The sequence below is a fragment of the Bemisia tabaci genome, chromosome 6 (assembly GCF_918797505.1).
Source record: "Bemisia tabaci chromosome 6, PGI_BMITA_v3".
Lineage (NCBI taxonomy): Eukaryota > Metazoa > Arthropoda > Insecta > Hemiptera > Aleyrodidae > Bemisia > Bemisia tabaci.
Genome location: NC_092798.1, coordinates 12,571,106 through 12,594,679, shown reverse-complemented (window position 1 = coordinate 12,594,679; position 23,574 = coordinate 12,571,106). Strand labels below are relative to the sequence as shown.

General features: G+C 42.8%; 1 protein-coding gene across 4 annotated transcripts in view; it reads left to right on the top strand.

Moving 5' to 3' along the window:
• Pde8 (phosphodiesterase 8) overlaps window positions 1–23,574 on the top strand; it is a 347,707-nt gene that overhangs the window by 221,300 nt on the left and 102,833 nt on the right. For all 4 annotated transcript variants that reach the window (XM_019059152.2, XM_019059151.2, XM_019059153.2 and 1 more), the window contains exon 6: window positions 16,045–16,232. In XM_019059152.2, the coding sequence (XP_018914697.2) occupies window positions 16,045–16,232 (188 nt within the window). The remainder of the gene's footprint in view (window positions 1–16,044; window positions 16,233–23,574) is intronic.

Below are 23,574 nucleotides of genomic sequence, written 5' to 3'. Positions count from 1 at the left end.
ATCGATTCTTGAGATATTCGTTGCGAACGACTCATGTCTATCGATCCTTTTCTTTAGGTTTAAATGGCACATCAATCGATATATCGCAAAGCACGCCACGCCACTGAGAGTTCAACTTCATCAAAACGGCGCCCTCCAAAATCCACCCGTCAAAACACCCCATCGAAGGGTTCCGATCACCCCCACGAAAAGGACCCATCGAAGGGGAGGGGAACATCTTGAGACTAATAATCAGGCTATTTCGGGTGTCGAAGAGCATCTCCAATTTGTCACGCAACTCAATTCACGGGTTCCGAGCCAAGTTGTCAAGTTGTGCCATTAAAGAAATTTACTTAGCATAGGTTAAAATAGGGAAAAGTGTAGATTTTTAGCACTATTTTGCTCAATCATGGGTTCCGCACGAGACGTCACCCGCAAGTTTTAATTAATGAAACGGCAGAGATTGGGGGGGCGGGGGCGGGGGCGGGTTGGCGGGGGGTCGAGCCGTTACGTGCTGAAAGCTTTTGAATATTCAAATCGGGCGGGGTCCGACGCCTCCCCCCTCCGTCCCCCACCCGTGATCCCGATGCACCCGTCGATTCGGATGAGCCGACGACGGGCGATCGAGGCCTGGTTTTCGGGGTTGCTAAATGGAGCAATTAATGGGGTCGTTCGGGGAAGGGTGGTTGACGCTGGTGGCGGTGCCCCTTCAATTATTCCGAACCTGTCGACCCTAATCGAAACGCCCCCGTAGAAACTGTCCCGAGCCTTGCCTCCGTTGCCACGTGTTTCCGTTGAGTGGTTTAATACACGCTGACGGGATTTAAACGTGCAATCTAGCGTAAAGAAGGAAATTGGTATGTGGGAAATGACCGTATGTGCAAAATGACCATATGTGCAAAATGACCGTACGTGGAAAATGATCATACGTACAAAATTATCGCACGTGCAAAATGACCGTATGTGCAAAATTACCGTGTTTGCGAAATGATCGTATGTTTGAAATGATCGTATGTTCGAAATGATCGCATGTGCGGAATGATCGCATATGCGAAATGATCGCATGTACGAAATGATCGCATGTGCGAAGTGATCGCATGTGCGAAATGATCGCATGTGCGAAATGATCGCATGTGCGAAATGATCGCATGTGCGAAATGATCGCATGTGCGAAATGATCGCATGTGCGAAATGATCGCATGTGCGAAATGATAGCATGTGCGAAATGATCGTATTTATGAAATGATCGTATGTGCGAAATGATCGCATGCGCGAAATGATCGTTGGTATGAAATGATCGCATGTCCGAAATGGTTGTATTGGCAAAATTACGGTATGTACAAAATGGCCCTAGATGCAAAATGATCGTATGTGCACAAGGACTATACTTGTTTTCGAAGGGTCGCAAAACATCTGGTGACATCGGGATAACGTGGAAAGTCAGGGAATTTATGGCAACCTGGAAAAGTCAGGATATTTAGCGAGGTCCTACACAAATTTGGATGCTCTGAATTTCTTGGTTTTCGGGGAAACACAATAGTGGCTCTCTCAAACCCATTGAAAACTAACTATGATTAAATCCCAGTGGCCGTCCAGGATGAAACTAAGGTAAAATCTAACTCTAAACTGGATCACACATAACAAAAAGGAACTAGCGCAATGACAGTGTTGTAAAAATGTTGCTTCCTGATAATTATTTTTTAAAAAATCTCTCAGGACAGCAAATATTTTTGCTTCTCACCGAAAAATGTTTAATTTTATAGGAAAAAAATTGTGTGAATTTCAATACTGTACATGCATTGAGTATTTTTAAAACGGAAGAAGTTGCAGAATTTTGAAAACACTTTAATCGCGATGGTTCCTTTTTGCTAAATGCGATCTATGCTCCATACTCAGTTAACAAATGAGGGAGGAAACAGAACCTATGTGCAGGATTACTAATAATAAATGAGCTTTCGAGTTCGGCAACCCTGTTCTAGTGTTCAGCCTTATCTCCAGTGTACGTGACCACTTGCAGTGGTCAGCTCTCCCATAATTTGGTCTCAGGCAAACATCACGACCTCAACTTTGAATGGCTTGAGTGAGCTCGAGAGGGAATTTCGGGCTTGACCGGAGCCATTGTTACGACTCTCGTAACATTGACAGAATCGATTCATCAAATCTAGACGCAAATCCGCGAAGTCAATCTATTGAACCCGGTTTCTGCTCATAATCGGCGCATTTTGATCACTTCGTCGCTCGGCTGATAAAAGGGCGTAACTGCACATTGATCTGAGCTAGGAAAAGCGTTGAGTAGTATGGACGACAGGGTTCATCGTCAAGTGTAGATACGTCCTTGTGTCAGGAAGGCGACGAAATCTCGTCGTAAATCCGTAAAGTTTACATAGCCCGGGGGTCCGCCCCCTGGACTCCCAATCAGCCAATTTGCCAGTTCCAGGAAAACTTTCCAAAGCGGATATCGAAAGTTTCGGAGTTTTGGTATCCGAACATCAACAGTTTTTGTTTGCAACAAAAATTAAGGAAATCGGTCCAGCGGTTCCTCAGAATTAAGGATCACAAGGTATCAACCCTCACAGTTTTATTTACATGGATTTCCATTGAATCCGTTTGTACTAATAATTGGCACCGTTAAATCGATCAAATCTTCCCAGCAGTCCGTCAAGGCTCACGAAATATCCATTAAATTCGATTTTCCCGCATTTTTTCACTGTTAGATTGATCAAATATAGACGCAAATTGGACGTATTTCTATCAAACGGACCTAAGCGCTATTGGGGGAAGAAAGGAGAGGGAGGCTTGGATTGGCGGGTGTTGCGGAACGCGATGCTCGCTCCTCCTATACTCGCAATGCTTTTCCGTGGCGCTTAGGTCCGTTTGACATAACGTGCTATCCGGGAGTCTAAAATCTTCAAAAGGAACTCAATTTGGCGCTTAGTTCCGTTTGACAGAAATACGTCCAATTCTGCGAAGTCAATCTCTATTGAATTCGGTTTCCACTAATATTGGCGCATGTTGATCAAATCTTGTCGCAAATCCGCGAATTCAGTCAAAACCTTGGTTGCATCAAGTTCGCGTTAATAATCGCCGTCGTTTGATTGATGAAATTCAGTCACAAATCTGCGCAATCTTGCAAGACCTCCCTTGATTCCATCCAAATTCCCCTCATAATCAGCGCCGCGCCGTTAGATTGATCAAATCTTGTCGCAAAACCTAAAATTCTGGCCAGATCTCCATTGAATCCGTTTTTTAGTGAGGAACCGTCCCTGAATTACGTGACGCTCCGGGGGAGGGGGTGTCTTTGCCATCTTTGTTCTCTTCTAGAAAGGGTCTAGCACTTCCTTACAGAGCTTTAGACAAAGGGGGTGTCATATAATCGTAAATTTAGCGTTACGTAATTTAGGGACGGCCTCTCTAATAGTTGGCGCCGTTGGATCGGTCAAATCCGCTATATCTCGCGAAACCTCCATGAAATCCGATTTTCCCCCAAAATCGGCACTGTTACATTGATCAAATCTAGTGGAAAATCCATGGATTTTCCACTAGACCAAAATTTCGTGCACGAAATTTTGCAAGATCATTGAATTTGATTTTTCGCTTATGATCGGCGCCATCGCCAACTGCGCAAAAACCCCTCTTGAGAACCTGTGGACATACCCGGATGCTTGAATTATGCAAAATGAGAGCAATGAAAGGTTGAGCGGTAATCGAAGAATAACCGTTCGCAGTGATGTCGAATTTGAAGTAAAACATTGAGTTCCATTAAATCGAGGTCTGCTGTCATTACATGGACAAATTTCACAACATAGCCTCTTGCGCCCTGTGACCTAAATTGGAAAGTGAACAATGCATATTGGCGATAAAACCAGGAGACCGTGTAACCTATTAGATTAACAACTCTTCAAGCTTGTTTTATTTGAAATCAATGACGGGAATACGCAACTACTAACTAATTCGTAAAATGTTGTATTATTCGTATTTGCCTCCAGAAATAGAAGTTTTAAGCATAAGGAGTCTCCCTTAATAGAAATATCATGCAGGAAAATACATTTTGCGGGAACGCACCTGAATAATTTCCAAGTTATTCATAAATAATGCAGGGTAGTTTTTTTAATTTCTTGGTTTTTTTTTGTCCTTCTTGTCTATGCCCTCCTCACTTTCCTTTTCACGCAGCGAAAAATTATCCATAGGAAAATTCAGGAACACCGCAATGAGCCAATAGACAAAGTGAAGACAAAGTACCTAGAAAATAAAAGTCACATGTCACCTCAAAATCTTACGCAGAAAAAGATTCAACCACTAGGAAGTTCGAAAATCAACTCCTGTTGGATCCTCGCACTAAACTCTGTATGGGGTAGAAATAATCCCGGAATTAAAAACGAAACTCGAAGCATGCAGACAAAGCCGCTGCAATAACCCACTTATCTCGTTCCTTCACTGTGTTACCAACGGAGTAAAATCAATAGTTAATTTATTTTTAATTGAAAACACTTTTCCGTGTCTTCTTTTATCTCGTTGTTGCTTGTCTTCGCGCTTCGCTTATCCGTTCCTTTTGTTGCTTTTATTGACTCAATTATCTCAGACTCACTCCTTTCACCCTTTTCGCCTTTTTGTGTTTCGAAGAAGTGCTTCTTCTTCCGTTGGGAAGCATCGATGTTAATGGTCAAAAGTAATAGGTAAGCAGAAAATTGCCAAATTTGAGGGATTTAACGATAATAGGTTACGGAGTAATTTTTTAAGTTCAACTTTCTTGAAAAAATCGAGCTAAGAATGTTTTTGAGTTCCACTATTCGTATATATATTCCCATGCCATAAACTCAAAGTCGAGAGAAACACTTAGTCTGTGTCAAGAGGGATTAAAGTTTCTTTTCTATTTCAAGCCTTATGGAGGGATAAAACTACAAACCTCTTTTTCTCAGTTTCAACTTTGAGTGGGTTGCCTCCTCTCTGTTAAACTCGGTCCAAATGATGTTTATTTCTAGTTCATGCCTCGTCTATAGGCTCATTCTTACCATGTTTCATGTTTCATCAAAGGGTTGCAATTTTTCATAAAAAATAAAACCTAGAAATTTCATGTGAAATATTTCGTGAAATTTCAGAAAATTTACAAATATTATAAAATATTTTTCGAAATTAAATGCAAAATTAAGTGGAAGGCGACTAGTTCTTGCTGTTTTAGTGCGTGTTGTATTATCGCCTGAAAATAAGTTTCGTATTTTTCAACACTACTACTACTACTACTACTACTGCTACTCTACTACTACTACTACTACTACTACTAGTAACTACTATTACTACTACTACTACTGCTACTACTATTACTACTAATAAGCCACTTTTTAGCGCTTCTCTGCGCTCTGTCACACCCAACCGGCACTGATAGCTATATATATTTTCCACAACTTAGTGAAATTTAATGAAATATTTCACGGAAATTTTCAATTTTTCATATTCATCATTTCACCCGTGCAACCCTGGTTCATTATAAGAACAACGATTCTTTTTTCCGTTTGATATTGAACATGGTTATCTAGCGGATGAGGATGGAGGTTGGCGGAAGGGTATTTTGTGACTGGCGCCACTGACCCACTTCTGGCGCCCGAGGAAGAAGCCAGGGCGTCGGGTTGGACCCTAGGGACTCGGGCTAGCACGCGATAGCGGGTGTAACTTGGTGGCGTCGACTCCTGTTTTAATTATATCGGTGACAATATGACAAGCCACTTGTTAAGGTGAGCTTACCACCGGTGTCGTTGACGGTCCTGGGGTCTCTGCTCGGGTTTGCACGCTGACATTTTCACGAATCGATCACTGCTTTGTTTGCCGAACGCTGCGTCGTAAGCAATGAACTTACCGTCATCCTGCCGTGCTGAAGGAAAACGTTATTAGTCCTCAGACAATACCAAATTTCCTTCAATTTAAAACGAATTCACCGGGAAAATTGTGAACATTTTGCTTCAAAATTTTCGAGGAATTATTTTCGCAGTTTGCACTAAAATATCTGCAAATCTCGAGAATAAATGGACCGCAGGTAGCAAAAAGAAAGCAAGCCACATGAGCTTTCCGGTTTTTAGCTTTTTTTGCGGATAGACCTCGGCTTTTTGGCGTTTGGGATGAGAGTGCTTATATAGAGAGAGAGTACAGAGCTACAGACATGTCAAAATATGGAGCTTTAGAGACCCAAAAGGGCAGCCAACTTTTTAATACAAAAAATGTCACTGCCAATCATTAGATTCCAATAAAAACAAAATGGCCAACAATGTTCTTTAATGAGCGTTCCTCCGCAAAAATTAGTAAATGTATGCAAAACCAAGTCAAATTTGTGCTTTACAAGCGACCGGGCGTAACAATTATATAATAATAAATTGCTCTGAATAATTTGATTACATACGCTGGCTACCCTTTTAGACCCTAAAAGCCCCTTGACCTAAGCTCCAAATTACAGGCATGACTCTCCCTATATCGGTACTCTATTTGGGATGTCTGAATTGATGAGTATATAGACAACGCTAATTTCTTACGTATGAATATAATTAAAAAAATATTTGATGTGTCTCCCGCATTTTACGTAATATGATCAGTAAACGCGTAATGTGGTGGTTCATTACCGAGTCGTTATGAAGTCTATTTCCCCATTTAAATACCTAATTTGTTACTTCTCTGACATAAGGGATGAGCCCCAGAAAGCATAGATTTATATGGACAACAGAGCTCACGTGCAAATTGAGATAAGCCTTTACGTCAGAGAAGTGACGAATTTTGACCGCGTGACAGCTCAAAGCATACCTGTCCACCTTTTAACGATTAACTGAACTGTCAGTTTCGTACTGAATCATTCATGAGATCGGCCAGAAATAGAGTGGCAATTAATTAGAGAAATTAATTAATTACTGGCGTATTATCTGAATTCCACCGTCGAGATCCGAAGCATCCCAATAAGTGGAAAGTCGGTGCTCAGTTTGTGTTGATTAGTCCAATTGACTTTCAATTTCGAAAGAAATCATCGGCTTTATTTGCATTGCATCCTCATGAATGCATGCGGAATGCACTCATCGCGTAAATAAATATAATTGGCACTTGATATTCGATCGAGATTAGTTAACGGTAAAAGGTTTCCTCTTTTACGCGGCTTTCAAAGCCATCTCGTAATATGATGCCGTCATAAGTGGCTATTATATCAAAAAACCACTACCTCGTCCCGTTTATTAATTGTAGTTGATGGAATTAAGTGAAATTGGACAATCAAATTCATATTTCCTCTACTTTCAGCTTGCCTATCGCTTTGCCTATCAATTTCTATAATCAGCCAGTAGTCGGAGGCTTCTATGACAATGGCGTGGCGTGAATAATCGATTTTCGATATTCCCTTATTTGAAGCTGTGTGGCTCCTTTTCCATAGGTTCAATGGCAGATGAATCGATATATCGCAAATCAAGCCACGTCACTGCTCTTAAGACACCCGTCTTTTCGGGAGAGTGTCACAACGACGCACAGTGGACTGAGTCAATAGGAGAGGTCGGACAAAATTTGGAAACTTTAAAAGCTTATAACTCCGTTTATACACAATTTTGAGGTTCTAAAAGTGATTCCATTGCTTTCCTCATAAAGTTTTCTTCCAGAAGCACTCCTTAAAGTTTAAAATGTGACGAAATAAACATCAAAATTTTCCATTTCAGTCAAAAAATTCATGTCCGACCTTTCTAATTGACTCGATCCACTGTGCGACGTGAAACGCAGTCCGCACGTGGAAAAGCAAAAGTACAACCCGGAGTAAGAAAAATGGCGGGAAATCTCGGCACTCTCTTAAGAGCACGTCGAGTGGAAGCTAACTTTTAACCGTATCTTCGCGAGGAACCAGAAGGAGAGGGAGGGGTGTTACGTGAGTCTGAGTGGTAAGCTCACTTCAAACACGATGGTAGGCCGGAGGCGGGGGAGGGGGGTGGAAATCGAGTGCCAACAGCGCAACGCGGCAGTTTCCCGCCCGCGAAAGGCAAGTCCGCGGAGCAGCAAGACGCCAAAACTGCCGTGCTATAGAAGAACGCCGTATGAACCTTCAGGCGTTGCCAAATTTCCTTTGATAACACACAAATTTCCTGATAAATTTACGAACATTGGAAAAAAAAAACACATTGGTTCTAGAGTCCAGACTCTTGAAAACAGTGACAAGAAAAAGGATTCTTGATTAAATCAGATTTAAGTGTTTAAATCAAAAGGAAATCCACTCAAATTCAGAAGCTTGGTTTTTGATTTAAGCTTAAATCTGATTGAATCAAGAGTATTTTTTCTTGTCGATGTTTATGAGAGTCTGGACTCTGGATCCAATGTGTTTTTTTTCCGGTGAATAGTTTCCTCCCTATTTTTTTGATAATTTAGTCCGCAATTTTATCCAAAGATTCTGAAAATTTAAAGGAAAAGTATTCATAATTTTCCTCAAAAATAAACATTTTATGCACGGAAATTTGGCAACTCTCGAATGTTCATACGGCGTTCTCTCTCAGCGCGGTGGAATACTCGGTGGCGGAATTGCAAGTGAAGTCGAGTCGGGGATTTTTCCTTTTCCGTCATCAGATCAACTTCAGACAATTCCATCAATTACTCCGCAGACGGGGCGCGTTGAGCGACGTCAAAACGCCGAACGACTTCTGCTCCATTCCCGCCTTCGCCCCCCCCCCCCCCTCGACACCCACCCCTCACCCTCGCGAGCACCGATGTTGCCTCCCGATGCTGCCTCCAGAGTGCCCTAATACACGGAAAAAAAAATTCGTGCGTGGAACCCGAAGTTTAGGTCATGCTCTCTAAAGTTTTCGGATTGAGCATCTGAACACTTTAGGTCTAGCTATCGAGGTTCGAATCACACATCTGAAACTTCAGTTCTTACATCTGAAGTACTTCGGTTTTCATATCCGAAAGACTTCGGTTCTCACATCCGAAAAACTTTGGTCCTCACATCGGTCCTCGACAGCTAGACCTGAAGTGTTCAGATGCTCAATCCGAAAACTTCAGAGATCCATATGACCTTAAACTTCGGATCCCTTGCACGAGGTTTTTTTCTCCGTGTACAGTGGCGTGGCGTGCTTTGCGATTCATCGATTGATCTGCCGTTTAAACCTACGGATCAGGATCGATAGACAGGGCCTTCGCAACGAACACCTTAATAATCGATTCTTTAACGGAGCTTCAAATGGAGGAAATATCGATAATCGACCATTCACGCCTCGCGACTGCCAGAAAACCATCGAAACGTCCAGCGTCTGGCCCAGGGCCAGATTTAGGGGGTGGCCACATGGGCCGCGGCCCATGGCGGCAAAAGGGAGCGGAAAATTTTGCAATTGTTTTGAATGTAGCTATAAAGAAAATTCGGATTCAGAAAAAAAATTACAAACGAGAAAAGGTGACCAAATCTCTCATTTCCTGAGAGTGTATCTCTAATTTTTTCGTCTCTCTGTGATACAATAGACAGCACCTTTAATTAGTCGAGTTAAGACTAAGATAGAAACCGAACACGGAATTTGGCCTGGAACGGCGCGGCGCAGAGAGCAATGATGACGAGGACTTGAGATGAAAAGGAGAAACCCTCGGCGCGGCGCGGCGGTCGGCATGTAACACATATTAGCGCCTACAAGACTGCATGAATACTTCACGCATTGCGTCAAAGGAAGCGCGGTCGCTGCGGCTGCGGTCAGCAGCGGGCGGAGTGAAACGCATAGCGCCTACAAGCCTGCGTGAATACTTCACGCATTGCGTCAAACACAGTGCGTGCAGCAGCGGTCGGCGTGAAACGTATAGCGCATACAAGACTGTAAGAATAATTTACGCATTGCGCCAAACACTGCGCAGTCGGCGCGGCGCGGCGGCAGAAGTTAAAATTATTAAACTATACATTTATATTTGTTCTTTCATAATTTTTTCGTTCATTTCATACAAATGGAAGGCCTTGTCCGCACAGAGATAGGTTTACGGAACTTAACTTTCGCCGAAAGTTCCGTTAACTTTTGTCAGTAGTGTTGACAGGGCTTTCGCAAAAAATGTGTCCAACAGTAAACGCGTCTTATGCACCCCTCCCCCTCCGACACGTTCACTTGATCGTTTTTATTGATGTTTCAAAATGAATGAGAGGGGGGCGGCTAAGTACAGGTGGCTCAAGTGCAAGTAAGTAAATCCGGCCGTGGTCTGGCTTAGCGGATCCAGTGGAGTGGCGTGTTTCACGATATATCGATTGATCTTTGGTTCAAACCTATGGATTAGGATCGGTAAACAGGGTGTTCGCAACGAAAACCTCAATAATCGATTCTTTAACATTGTCTCCAATGGGAGAATATCGTTAATCCATCATTCACGCCGTGTCACTGTCTCGATTGGGAGTTACTCAAGGAGAATCCACTTCTGGTTGTCTTAACCAATTTGAGTGTAATGTCGACTGCCTGGAACCACCAATTTCCTGGAAATAAAAAAAGCTGGACTGCGGGTAGATGATTTAAAAGGCCAGAAAATGAGATCATATTTCAACGGTGAACTACAAGCGGGCTGATTGTTGAAATTGATAGAAAAAACTGTAGACGAAGAAGACTAAAGGGGTATGGATGGATCCTATTTGTTGGGAGAGGGTGGTTTCAATGGACAAAGGAGGTAGGCAATAGACTAATTAACGGCAACTCGCGAGAGACTCTAAGTTAGTCCATCATTTCCATCCTTAGTCTATCAGAACTACCCGTTTCACACAATAGGATCCCTCCATATCACTTTTGTCTTCTTTGTCTGTAGCTTTGCCTATCAATTTCAACAATCAGCCCACAGACCAAGTACCTCGGTTTGCGACATTGCAGACTATCTTTCATACCTGGATAACTAAACGGAAAACTACTCAACGCCAATTCTTTGAAACTCACGTGGCTTTCCCTCTCAGTGCGAAGTAAGTTCTGAGAAAACTTCAAGAAATGATATTGATTTGTTCTCCTTCAAAAATATAAAATAAAAGCGGACATTTTTAAACACCGCAACCGAGATACGTGGTATGGTAGTTTCGCCGTCGATTTTCTTGCATCACCGGGAACTTCGCCTAAATCGCATAGTCAAGCAAACTTCCTCAGTTCTGAAACCAATTTTGAGCATTTTTGTGCATTTTTTGTGCAAAAATTTAAAGGCATATATGAATCGCATTTTGCAATAAGGAACCACTATTTCTGGCCCATTTTAGAAACAACATACATGTCATTGGTTTCCCTGTGCAGGTATGTGCTGTTATAGGAAAGCCAGAGATGGTGGTTCCTTATTGCAAAATGTAATCCATATCTGCCCCAGAGTGAAACTCTTGAAAAATGCAGAGGCGGGCTGATTGTTGCAATTGATAGGCGGAGGCGTTAGACAAAGAGGGCAAAGAGGCATTTAAGTAAGATTTAGTCATTAAAATACGATCCTTGACACGCGGAACAGCCACTCTGTCCCGTCGTTTGATGGGGCAAGATCTCGTTAAAATGAGACGTAGAAAAAATGCTAAATGTGTATCCTGACGGTAAAGCTCCTTTGGGGAGTTAGGGAAGGGGGAGGGTATAGGGTGGGGGTGGCTTTTCCCGGGAAGCGTCATGCCCCATTAGAAACAACGCTTTTCATCAAATTTGAATGGAAAGATCGACGCACCACCTCGGAGCTTTCGTTTACGCACGGCAGAGTTGCCGCTGTGAGCACGTTTAATCGAAATTTCGGCGCTCCTCTGGCGTGAGGATGTATCTCGATTCCTGCATGAGCCCTAGAAAGCATGGATTTATATGTAAAATAGGTCTCATGTAAAAATTGAAGTACGCCCTTGTGTTGGAGAGGCGACGACTTCTTCACGAGACTGACGAGACTGCACTTGACCGTCCCCATAAAAGAGACCCAAAATTTTAAGAGCTGAAATTTCTACTGGCATATTCGAACATTAGTTATTGTAATAATTAGTTCCAAAACCATAAAGACTTATCGGAATTTTAATTTCTAAAAGAGTTTTAGTTATTCATGAATGATTTTAGTCGAGAAGTCCCTTTTTAGTGATTTCCCTTCCCGGCGGATGGTCACATTTCGTCGCGACTCCAACGTAAGGGCGTATCTCGATTTCTACGTGAGCTCTGTTTTACATATGAGCTCATGCTTTCTGCGAGCCGATTATTGAAACTGATAGACAAAGCTATAGACAAAGGCGACAAAAGGGATTTGGAGGGATCCTATTGGTGGAAGCAGGTGGTGGCAATGGACATAGGAGGTAGGTAATGGACTAACTAACTGCAACCCACTGAAGACCCGACAGTTAGTCTATCATTTTCTTCCTTAGTCTATAAGGACCAATCATGTCAACCATAAAGATCTCTCCATACTCCCTATGTCTTCTTTGTCTATCGCTTTGCCCATCAGTTTCAATAATCGCCCCGCTGGGGCTCATTCTGAAATCGAGATACGCCTTTACGTCAGAGAAGCTACAATTTTTGCATCACAGTAATGCAGGGTTTGGCTAGGCCCTCAATTTCCTCGACGATTAAACGAAAGTCAGTTCGTTGGGGAGAGAATTTCGGTGGGATCCGAGTGCGAGACACGCGCTCCCCTCGCAAGTAGCTCGCCATCACGACTCACGAGGGAAGTCACGAAGGTTAATTAAAAAGATGTATCGCTGGATTCCCACTCGACAGCGCTAATCGACCTCGTAGCAGATATCCCTCAAAATTCCTCCGTTAACGAAGATGGACGTGCATGAGCTCAACATGCACTGCCCCTATTTCTACCAAAAATGGGGTTTATTTCAATCGACTTGCGCGCCAAAACTGTACAATGCGTCGACAGAGTTGCCAAGTATGGGATATAACTTTGGATTGCGTGACATCGGACAGAATAATTCAAGATTTCGTTCGAAGATTTCAAAGTCGATTATATTAAGCCGAAAGAAGAGTGAAGAATTTAAAGGTATATAAAATTTGATGAATTCCGTGTTTAAGTTGAAACCTCTGAATGAACCATTTCCATCCTTCTTACATTAATTGGACTGCATTTTCCAATTAGGAACTATTGTTTTTGGCCCAGCGATAAAAACACTTATCTGCACAATATTTAGAGGTAATCTGCATTGGGAAAGTATTGGCACTATTGTTGTTCCTAAAATAAGCCAGAAAAAGTAGTTTTTAATGATTGATAAATGAAGTCCAATTGAATTATATATAGATGTCGTTTTTTTGGGTCATTTTTTTTATAATTTGATCGATTAACTTTGCCAAAGTGTAGAACACATACATTACCTCCACTTCAACCTCAGAAGGTAGTGATTTTATAAATTTCAACTTTTTCCCCCCTTGCTGGATGACCCCCTACCCTAGGGTAGCGAGAAAGTAAAAACTGATGTGCTGTAGAAAAGTCTATTTGGATCACTGAAAAAAAGAATCTTAAATTTTCCGCCAAGAAGTATTTTTTCTTAAATCAAGAATTTTGCTGCTTACTATAAACTACTTTTTTGCTTGACCCAATCATTATTTTTCTTATATCAAGAAAAATTCAGCTTGAATCAAGCAAAAAAAATTCCTGGCGGCAAATTCAAGAATCATCATGCTTTAGCCAAGGACCCTTTTTCCCAGGGATCCAAAGGGGCCATTGCAGAATCTGACGATTTTAATTGTAAATCATCCTTTTCGATGGTCGGGTACGCTCGAAACATGGCAGCAGGGGGGTTGAAACGGGTTTTTGAAGGGGTTGCGCCCTGTTTAAAAAGCCGGGCACGTCCCTTTGTCCACGATAAAGTATCTGAACTCTTTGGGGACCGACTGTCATGCCCCCTCCCCAAGGACGACGAAATCAAAAACGAGTTTCCTCAGATGTTACGGGTGCTCCCTCCTCAAACTCATCGTTCTTGAGCTTCAAGTCAGTGATGTTCTTTTAAGATGCCGGAACAAAGGTGTACGCCCGCATTAACTTTAAATCGTGTTCTTTGTCAATGAAACGGGGAAGGTATAGATCTCACTCTTTCGTTTCATTTGAGATTCACGAAAATGCACAGCGTAAACATGACAGATCCAAACAAATTATCAGATTTTCCATCCGACCTAAGGATCGTTGGGTCATGTTTAGCGGAGGGGAACCATTAATTTCGTTAAAAACAGTCAAAACACTAAAAACAGAATTCCGCATTTATTCGAATACAGAAAATTGTCACCGTTGATATTTTAATACTAGGGGGCTACGCCCCCTGGCCGCTACGCGGCCCAACCCCCCGAAGGCGCTCCGCGCCATCAATGGGCCGCCTCGCGGCCCTATTTTTACCCTCCTATTAGTATTAGTTTTATTTTTCCCCTAAAAAAATTCGATATGAGGTATACTTAATAGAATAAAATAATTTTTGGTTTTGATGAATAAAGAAAAAAAAAATTTTTGAAGTCAAAAGGACGCGTTTTGGAATGACTGCTTGATGAAGTATTACAGTAAAACTACGATCTGTTTAAATTGGATAATTATTAAGTATCTCTGGAGGCGGGGATCGAACCCACACCTTGATCAATGTGGACACTTCCGACGTCGTAGACGACTCGGCCATCGCTCGTCTTGAGGTTATCGGCGGAAATCTTGTGTAGATAAGTGTAGGGCTGATGCGCAGGCTACACACCTACTGCGCAACCTCCTCGACCACTGCGCATCCTCCCGCGCATAGCGGTAGCAGTCCCGGAGCACTCTGTAAATTCACTCACTTTAATAACGTGATTTTAAAAAAACCTGGGTCCTTTTTACAAAATCTGATTAGAGCGGGCTCATCTAGAGCCTATTACCTGTCGATTTACGCAAAAATCATGGAAATCGGCCCAGTAGAATGCTCAAACGAACTATGACAAAACACATAAATTTACATTGTTTATATGGGAGAATTCGCAACTTTACCACGTAATATAAAAAAACCTGGGCCATATTTTCAAAATCTGAAAAGAGTTGGCTTATCTAGAGACAATTGCCCGTCAATAGCCGCAAAAATCATGAAAATCGGCCCGGTAGAACGCTGGAACTAAGCGTCACCAGTTTCGCAAAATTAGGAGGTCTTGGAGCTTATAGTACAGAAATCTGAAAAGAGTTGGCTTATCTAGAGACAATTGCCCGTCAATAGCCGCAAAAATCATGAAAATCGGCCCGGTAGAACGCTGGAACTAAGCGTCACCAGTTTCGCAAAATTAGGAGGTCTTGGAGCTTATAGTACAGATAAAGATTAGTAGGATGTTACTCTCGTATTTGGTCGCAAAGAAACTGAATTTTTACAAAGAATGATAATTAATTATTTTGTACGCTTCGTCTTTTTGTACCTATCTTCTTCGTTGAAATACTGTCTTGTCCTCTAATCTCGTCCCTACCTTCTCCGATCGTTTGAGGCCGGAAAAAATGCAGGAACTCGATGAGACTCTGCTAGTAACGTTTTGATACAACTATTCGAGCTCGGAAGCTGTCCGTATTGCATACTCAATCAAGTGAAGGCGCTTCGGCATTCTCTTCCTCCATGGCTAATTTGTAAGAGTTAATCAGGGCATCTCTTGTTCGGATCCATATCCGGAATTATAATACTGAATTTTTCTCGGGGTTTGCAAAAACTGTCGATCCTCGGATTCTATGTTAAATAACTTTTTCGAACCATTATCACAGTGTAAATCATTCGTCCCCTACGGGTCAAATTATCACAAGCGCCATGCGACGTTCCAAAATGTCCACCACCATTTTATTTTTTTTACAGGAATATTTTAGTTGAATCTGTTTGAAAATTTCACCGATTTTTATCGGCAGCATAAAGAGAATTCAGTGAGATTGCGGGACAGCTGCGTTGAACAATTTCCCTTGGAAAAAAAGCAAATGGCGGCGGAAATTTCGAAACTTTGCATGGCGCTCGTGATACTTTGGCCGGAAGATGACGGTATAGGGCTTTCTGAGAAAGGGGCTGTTTAAGGAATGACCATGAATAAGGCCCTAAGTTTCCATCAAGGGTTTGACCTCAAAATTGGAGGAAATGAAAAATTCAAGTATTCTTGAACTATGATGTATTGATGACGTTGTATTACGTATTAATTTGGTTTTGGTTATTTCTTTGTGCAGGTATTACTAGCGACATCGCGGGAAGATGGCGTGTTCGCGACGCTCAAGTCGACGATTGAGAGTCTGGGCTACTGCCTCTTCACCGCGGCCACGGAAGAGGCCACGCGTGACGTCATCCTTCAGTCCAACCCCCAAGTCGTCTTCATCGACCTCCGCCAGCCCAACTTCAGGGGCGACCATATCTGCAAGTAAGCAACTTTTCAACCCTTTCTCATTTCTTTCGTATCATTGGCGGATCCAGCAAATTGGCAACATCGTATTTTCTCCATTTAAACCGATGGAATGTATCGATTCTTGGAGAGGCCAGGTGCTCCGACAAGAATCGATTATTTAGCATAGGTTTTAATGGAAGAAATCCGGTGTGGCCAAATTGCTGGATCCGCCTCTGTTTCCTATCAAGTGAACTATATTTTGCAATATGGATTTTTGCTCTGTCGTGCTAAGAAAAAAACGCCGTATGAACCTTCAGACGTTGCCTAATTTCCTCAAATAAAGTGTAAGTTTTTAGGAAAATTTGTGAATTGTTTTAATTTTTAGTGAATCGTAGAAGCAATCAGATCTAAATTTTTAGAAAATTTCGAGTAAAAATGTTCATAACACACCTAAAAAATAAATAATATATCGGAGGAAATTCGGCAACGCTTGAATGTTCTTACGGCGTTTTTCTATAGCATGGTAGGACTATTTCCAGCTCCTCCATAGAAGAACCTATTTGCACTAGGGACCAAATGGCACTTATGTTGCTTCTAAAGTAAACCAGGAATATTAGTTCCTTAGTGCAAAACATACCTCAAGTATCGTTTGTTTCGCTCGGCCGAAATGGACCACTAGATAAGGTGCGGATTTACTCACTATGTTATATGTTTTCTTATCAAAATCCCCGCAAAATATGACTTTTACCGCGTCTGAAAGTAACTCCTGGCGAAGTAGTCATTGTTTTTCCATGTATCAACCCAAAGAATCATTACTGGAGTTTAATCGCATCAGGGACATCATTCCTATTGACCTATCAACATGGTTTTCGATCGTTTTACCTTAAGTCGTTTATAACCCACGACGACTCGACTATTCCTTTTGTCGTGAAATCACTCATCTAGCTTCTGGCTTACCGATCCATTTTTCTCCAGCAACTGCAAACATCTCATATACAAAGTTTCAGCGTTACCAAAAAATAAATCAAAAAGCAACCGAGAGATCCCCGGTCCCCCGCGCTGAAGATTTCCCAATACAGTCGAGGGTAAATTCACCTCAAGTGCCCTACCGCACAATGGCCTTTTATGAGGATAAGAAGGTCAGGAACTTTGCCTCTCTGCGTCGGGCGCCACAGCGACACCGCGGCGAGAAGTTTGAAAGTTGGAGTGTCGGGTTGGCACTCGGCTCCCGGCGCGATCCGGTTATCGATGAGGGGGACTTCGCCGCGGCCCCGAGTTGGAGAGCACTTGTTGACAAGGCGCCGGCTTCGGGGAGAAACGACGGATATGAATAGGATTGCTCCTGGGGGATAGGTGGTTTGGCCGGGCGAGGGCGGTTGGCTCGCGCTCAGTTTGTTTAGCGCGAATCTGGGATGGCCGGACGCCGGGGATTTTGCGTGAGGTTGCATACATTAATCATAGCCGAGCCACCCGATCGGATCCGCTCCGGTAACTCTATCTCCGGAGCCACGCTGCCGACTCGGCCCCGTCCGGCGAGGAAACTTCACCTGGCGCCGTGAAAAAAATGCGCCTGAATCCCGAGTCGGACGGTCGAACTTTTCATACGAGAAAAGCGGGTGTAAAGTTGGACTGAACGTTGAACGCAACAAAATGCGATGCTGGTATTACTGCTGCTTTGTAAAGCCCCCTGGATAGATGATCAAATTCCGAACCAATTCCGATCAAAGTAGACATGCTGATGAAGTGATGACTGATGGTCACCATCTACCATCAAATTTTGACGGGCCGCACTTATTTGTTCAAAGTAAGATCAGAATGGAGTGCCACCATTCATCATTTCCTGCCACAGGAAACATTTCTGCCAAGTTTTCATTTTAAAACTAAGCAAATAAATGAATTTAATAAGACTGATGACTCCCGACACTTTGATGCTACTTTGATCGGAATTGGTTCGGAAATTTGATCGTCTATCCAGGGCTTAACATCATCAAACGGAATTCGGGTATCTCAGCGGTCTGATTGTTGAAATTGGTAGACGAAGCGATAGACAAAGAAAATAAAAAGGATATAGAGGGATCCTATCGGTGGAAACAGGAATCCAGTGGCTGCAATGGACAAAGAAGGTAGGTAATAGACAACTAACGGCAACCCACCAGAGACCCTTTCGATAGTCCATCGTTTTCTCCCTTAGTCTACAAAAAACACCCATTTCAACCAATAGGATCGCTCCATGTCCCTTATGTCCTCTTTGTCTATCGCGTTGTCTATCAATTTTGATCAGCACGCAGGCAGTTCCCGGTTCAAAAACATAGATTAGCTTCGGGTTATGTCAGTCGAAATATTTCGTTCCAAATTTCCGTTCAATTTTCTGTTGGCGCCGCTATTTGGACGTATTTCTGCTGAAAAGCCGTTCAAGTATTACGTAACGCATTTTTCCCGATTTTTTGACCCCCCCCCCCTTATAACGCACCCGTATCTCAGCTCTACCCCCTTCTTCATTACGTAACGCAAGCCTGACCCCCTCCAATTTATAAAAAAAAAAAAAAAAAAAAAAAAAAAAAAAAAAAAAAAAAAAAAAAAAACATGGAACATGAAACATGAAAAAATACATTTGGGAAAGGCGGGATTTTCAACTTTTTGCATGTTTTTGTCAAATTCCTTCCCCCAGCTCGGATTTGTTACTTACGTAGTGCTGGGCTTGACCTCCCTCCCCCCCGCCCCTATAACGCACCGTAACGCTGGCTCAAATCCCCTCTCCTCCCAAAGTGCGTTTAGAAGAAATACGTCCATTTTGATAGATAGTTGTAAGGAAAGTTGAAAGCGACGTCACATTTAAAATTTTCTTTCAACTTTCCATCATATTGTCTTGTTCCCACGTCAGTGTCACACGATCAACCTCTTCATTTGACAAAAGCGGAAGGGCAGTTGAATGAAATGGACGTATTTCTACCAAAGAGACCTATGTGAAGGTGAGAAATATGGGGTGTGCTCGTTAGTTCTCTGGCCGTAAGAGTGAATGAGAATAATAAAGCGCCAGTGACGTCAGTGTCAGTGGCAACGAACGAGGGTAAGCTCGAGGGCGCGGCAGCGGGGACATCGTCGTCGGGGCACTTTAACTCATGAGCCCTGTCTACAACGCTCTCTTGCCATGCCCGCGGCTCATGAGTTCCGCATTCAGTTGGCACATAGGTCTGTTTGATAGAATGTAAAATCCCGCTTTTTCAATTCTTCAAAAGGAATCACGCCCACTTTTACATTGCTTCTTATGCAGCTTCGACGAGCACACCCCATATTTCTCACCTCCACATAGGTCTGTTTTGTAGAAATACGTCCAAATGTGAATTGGGCCTTAAAGGAACTGTACTCTGCAGGTCCTGTGGAGCTATGCTAGCCAAACGGCAACCCGGCAATTGGTGTGACGATCGGTCTGTCTAATCTAGGGCTGAGGTGTCGCAGTGGCACGCATTGCGGAGTGCACTCAACACACGTGACCGCGGTGGCCCGACGTTCGTTGGCGTCGTTTATCGGGTCCGCCTGGCGCTTATGTTGGATGTTGGATGTTGAACCATCTGTCGGATTTGCCACCAAGTCGTCGAGACTGCCGTGCGGTCGGGTTGTTGCGATGTGGCGCTTGCTTATCCTCGCAAGACTTCACACTTCACCACCGTCTGCCTGGCCCGCTCATAAATTAACTCACAGTCGCCGCCAATCCAAGCCCGCCCTCCTTGCCAAATTCTACCGATTTCCAACGAATGCTACCGTCTACAAGGAGTGGGTCTTACAGTGCCCTTTTAGACAGAGTAGGACCGTTTTTGCACCGGATTTTCATCGGTCACGAAAAATAAGCTGATATGACGCGCTTACGGCCGTATATCGTATGTAAACAAACAAAATGCAACTCACGTACGTTGATTTTCCATTAGAAGAAATTAATGGAATCATTAAATATCTGATAAAGAATTTAACCACTCAATGAAAAAAACTTTAGATTGATTTTACGTCGTATTACCATGATAATTCGAAGAATATTATAAATTGGGTTCATCCAAAAAGAGAGGATTGGTAACGGTGCATCTAGAGTAATATCTCGTGAAAGGGTTGGCATAAATACATTTTTGAAGCCTATCAATTGGAACGCTTATTTCTTTACGGCCGTAAGACCAGCATGATAGCCTAAAACTCGTAGACCAATCAAATAGCGGCACAACTTTCCTGTAGTAAAAAGATAGGAATGACCATACTCTGTCTACTTATAGGTATGAAAAACAACACTGAGAAATGGCCCGAACTCTAGGTTAAAAGGTGGTGAAATGGTGCTGGGTCCAGATCATTTCGTGAGGAAAACAAACCAAAAAGTTCCAAAAATTTCAATTAGAGTCATAATTTTTTTTTTTTTTTTTCATTTCTCTAAAGAATACCAGTACAAGACTGAGGGTGGAGAGAGTGCTCAGCCCTGGCAGCTTGCGTTGGAATATTAAGTTGAGGCAAAGATGAAGCATGAGGCATCATGCCTCACGCTAATATGGCTTGTTTCCTTCCTGCTTAATGGGGTCCAATTGATGTTGAAGTTTTCAACGACAAAAATGCTCAAATTTTAATCCAACCAATTTTAGAATCTACGTCAATTTTCCGGAGCCGAGCCAGGAGATTCCTGAGAAACGACCACGGATACCTAGACATCGAGCTATCTCGTTCAATTTCGGTCACGATAGAATAGCTCCCACTTTGATAGTTCCGGGAGTTAATGGTCGGGGTGATACCACCAATAAACTTGCGTGTTGGTGAGCTGCGGAGGAAACCATCCTAGGAATGGGGGATGGAGGGGAAGAAGCCCCTAAGCGAACTTGATTTTAATTGGGGCTCGTGCCGAGCGTAGGCGGAGGGGGGGGGGGGGGCTTCAACAAAAAGGTAGCAGCCGGGGGGCACCTCGCGCCGAGCCGAGAATTCAAGCTCAGCTTCGAAAAGTGATAGCTCCTCTCGACACGGCGATTCCTCCGAATTCGCTCAACTCTTGAACGAAAATCTACTGCCGTGCCATGCTGCTGTGCTAAGGAAAAACGCCGTATGAGCCTCCAGACGTTCCCTAATTTCCTTCGATAAATACCGAATTTGCAGGGAAAATTGTCAATATTTTTCTTCCAATTTTTCAGACTATTTCTTACGCAATTTAATCTAAAATATCTGAAAATTTGAAGGAAAAATATGCGAATGTTGTCAAAAATACGTGTTTTATCCGGGGCAATTTGGCAACTCTCGAATGTTCATACGGCGTTCTTTCTTAGCATGGCAGCATGGTAGAATCGCATTCAATACTGACGTGCAAAGGAAGAACGTCGTATGAGCATTCGAGAGTTGTCGAATTTTCTCGGATAAAACATGTATTTTTCCGCAAATAAGTTGTCCGTATTTTGTCACCTTCCGGGCAATGTATCACAAGCGCCATGTGACGTTTTAAAATTTTTGGCGCTATTTCATTTTTTTACAGAGAAAGTGTCGGTTGGATCTGTTTGAAAATTCCACCGAATTTCATCGGTAGGACAAAGAGAATTCAGTGAAATTTTCGGACGGCTTCATTGAACGATTTCTTTGTAAAAAATAAAATGGCGGTGGCAATTTTGAAACATCACATGGCGCTTGTGATACTTCGGCCGGGAGGTGACAATTTTTTCTCGAAATTTTTAGACGATTTAAATTATAGTGTGAACCAAAGTTTCTGAAAAATTCAAAAACAATTGATAGTATACTCGATTTTTATTGACGGAAGTATGGCAACATCTAAGGGCTCATATGGCGCTCTTCCTTAGCACGGCAGAATAATAGTTGTATTCTGTGCCATACTTTCTGTGCTTTTACTCTGTCTTTATTTGCGTCCGGAATCGCAAATACACGAGGAATTTTGAGTGATGGGACTTCTCTCGAAATTCTCAAACCCCACATTTTGCAAGTTTTTGCGTCGTAACCTACACTGGAAAAAAAATGTCTCGGATCCAAATGGATGGAATGAAATCGGTGCATGTAAATACTCTAAGAAAAAAAAGAAAAAAATCTTCCACGGTAAATCAGCCCGCCGGCGTACTGCCAGCGCGACACGCGTACCTACTGGCGCCTACAAACCTAACAGGATACTTCACGCATTGCGCAATGCGCGAAGTATCCTGTTAGGTTTGTAGGCGCCAATGCGCTGGTCGCCCTCACCTGCCGCGCCGCCGTTATGATGGGGGACATTCTTCGGTGCGTGTAACCCAAGTTTGAGCAACTATTCGAACACGGGTGTCGGGGGTTTGCATATTTTACTTTTGAAGGAGTTTTGTTTGCGCAGCATTACATACATGCCCTATAACCAAGCACTACTCATGGCCAAACCCGAAAGGAGGCATGCAGGCATTGCCTCCTCTTCTTTAGCTGTGATGTGCAACGACCTACTGGACGTTTTGACAGTTCTCAATATATTTTGCTAATCTATATGTATTCACTAATAAAATGGATCGCGTCAAGTAGGAAGGAACAAAGTTAATTTTTTACAAGAAAACGATGATTGTGCGTAATTCTGTGCAAATTTCAGTTAATTTTCTTATTTTAGTGCGAGGCTACTTCCTTAAATTTTCAAAGGAATCCGTTCAAACGTTCTCTTGTAAAAATTTAAATTGCCAACTTAAATTCGGTAATAGCTAATGTGACTTGGTTCCTTTCTGCTAAACGCGGTCTAAATACGAGTATGTCCGACGCAACCTAGCTAATTCGATTACTATTTTCTTCAATTCGTTGTGCGTTTTGAGTTTATATGCATCAGATGAGTCGCTTCTTTGGAGGTCAAGTACGACCCCCAAAAATTTTGAGAGCGTCCACCGACTCTCTATCAAGAAATTCCTGGTTCCGTCGATTCCCATCGTTGACAAAGCCAGCCGAAATAGCCCCGACTTTCTACGGGAAATCCGAAATTTTCGGAGCCACCGAGCAACCGGGATCTCAATCTTACGGCGGTGCTGCCTCCGACACCCACTCAATTTAATTGAAAGTCCGACACAGTCCCCCGAGAGCCCTTTACCGTCGCAGCTGATCCCCCTCCCCCCTCCGTCCCCGTGTCAAATACCTCAAGAAACTGGGCTTCCAGATCCCTCGTCGTACTACCGGAAATCCCTTCGTTTCCGCCTCTCGAGTACTTGTACAAATGCACAAGATGCAGAATAGTCAAATCAGGCGTTTTGTTAAGTACCTAAGCACATCTACGGGCTGATTATTGAAATTGATAAACAAACCTATAGACAAAAAAGATCTAGGAATTATGGTGTGATTCTATTGGTTGACATGGGTGGTTCTTATAGACAGTGTTCGAAACTCACAAGCGCCAACACGCCAAATGCGCATAAGAAATCAATCA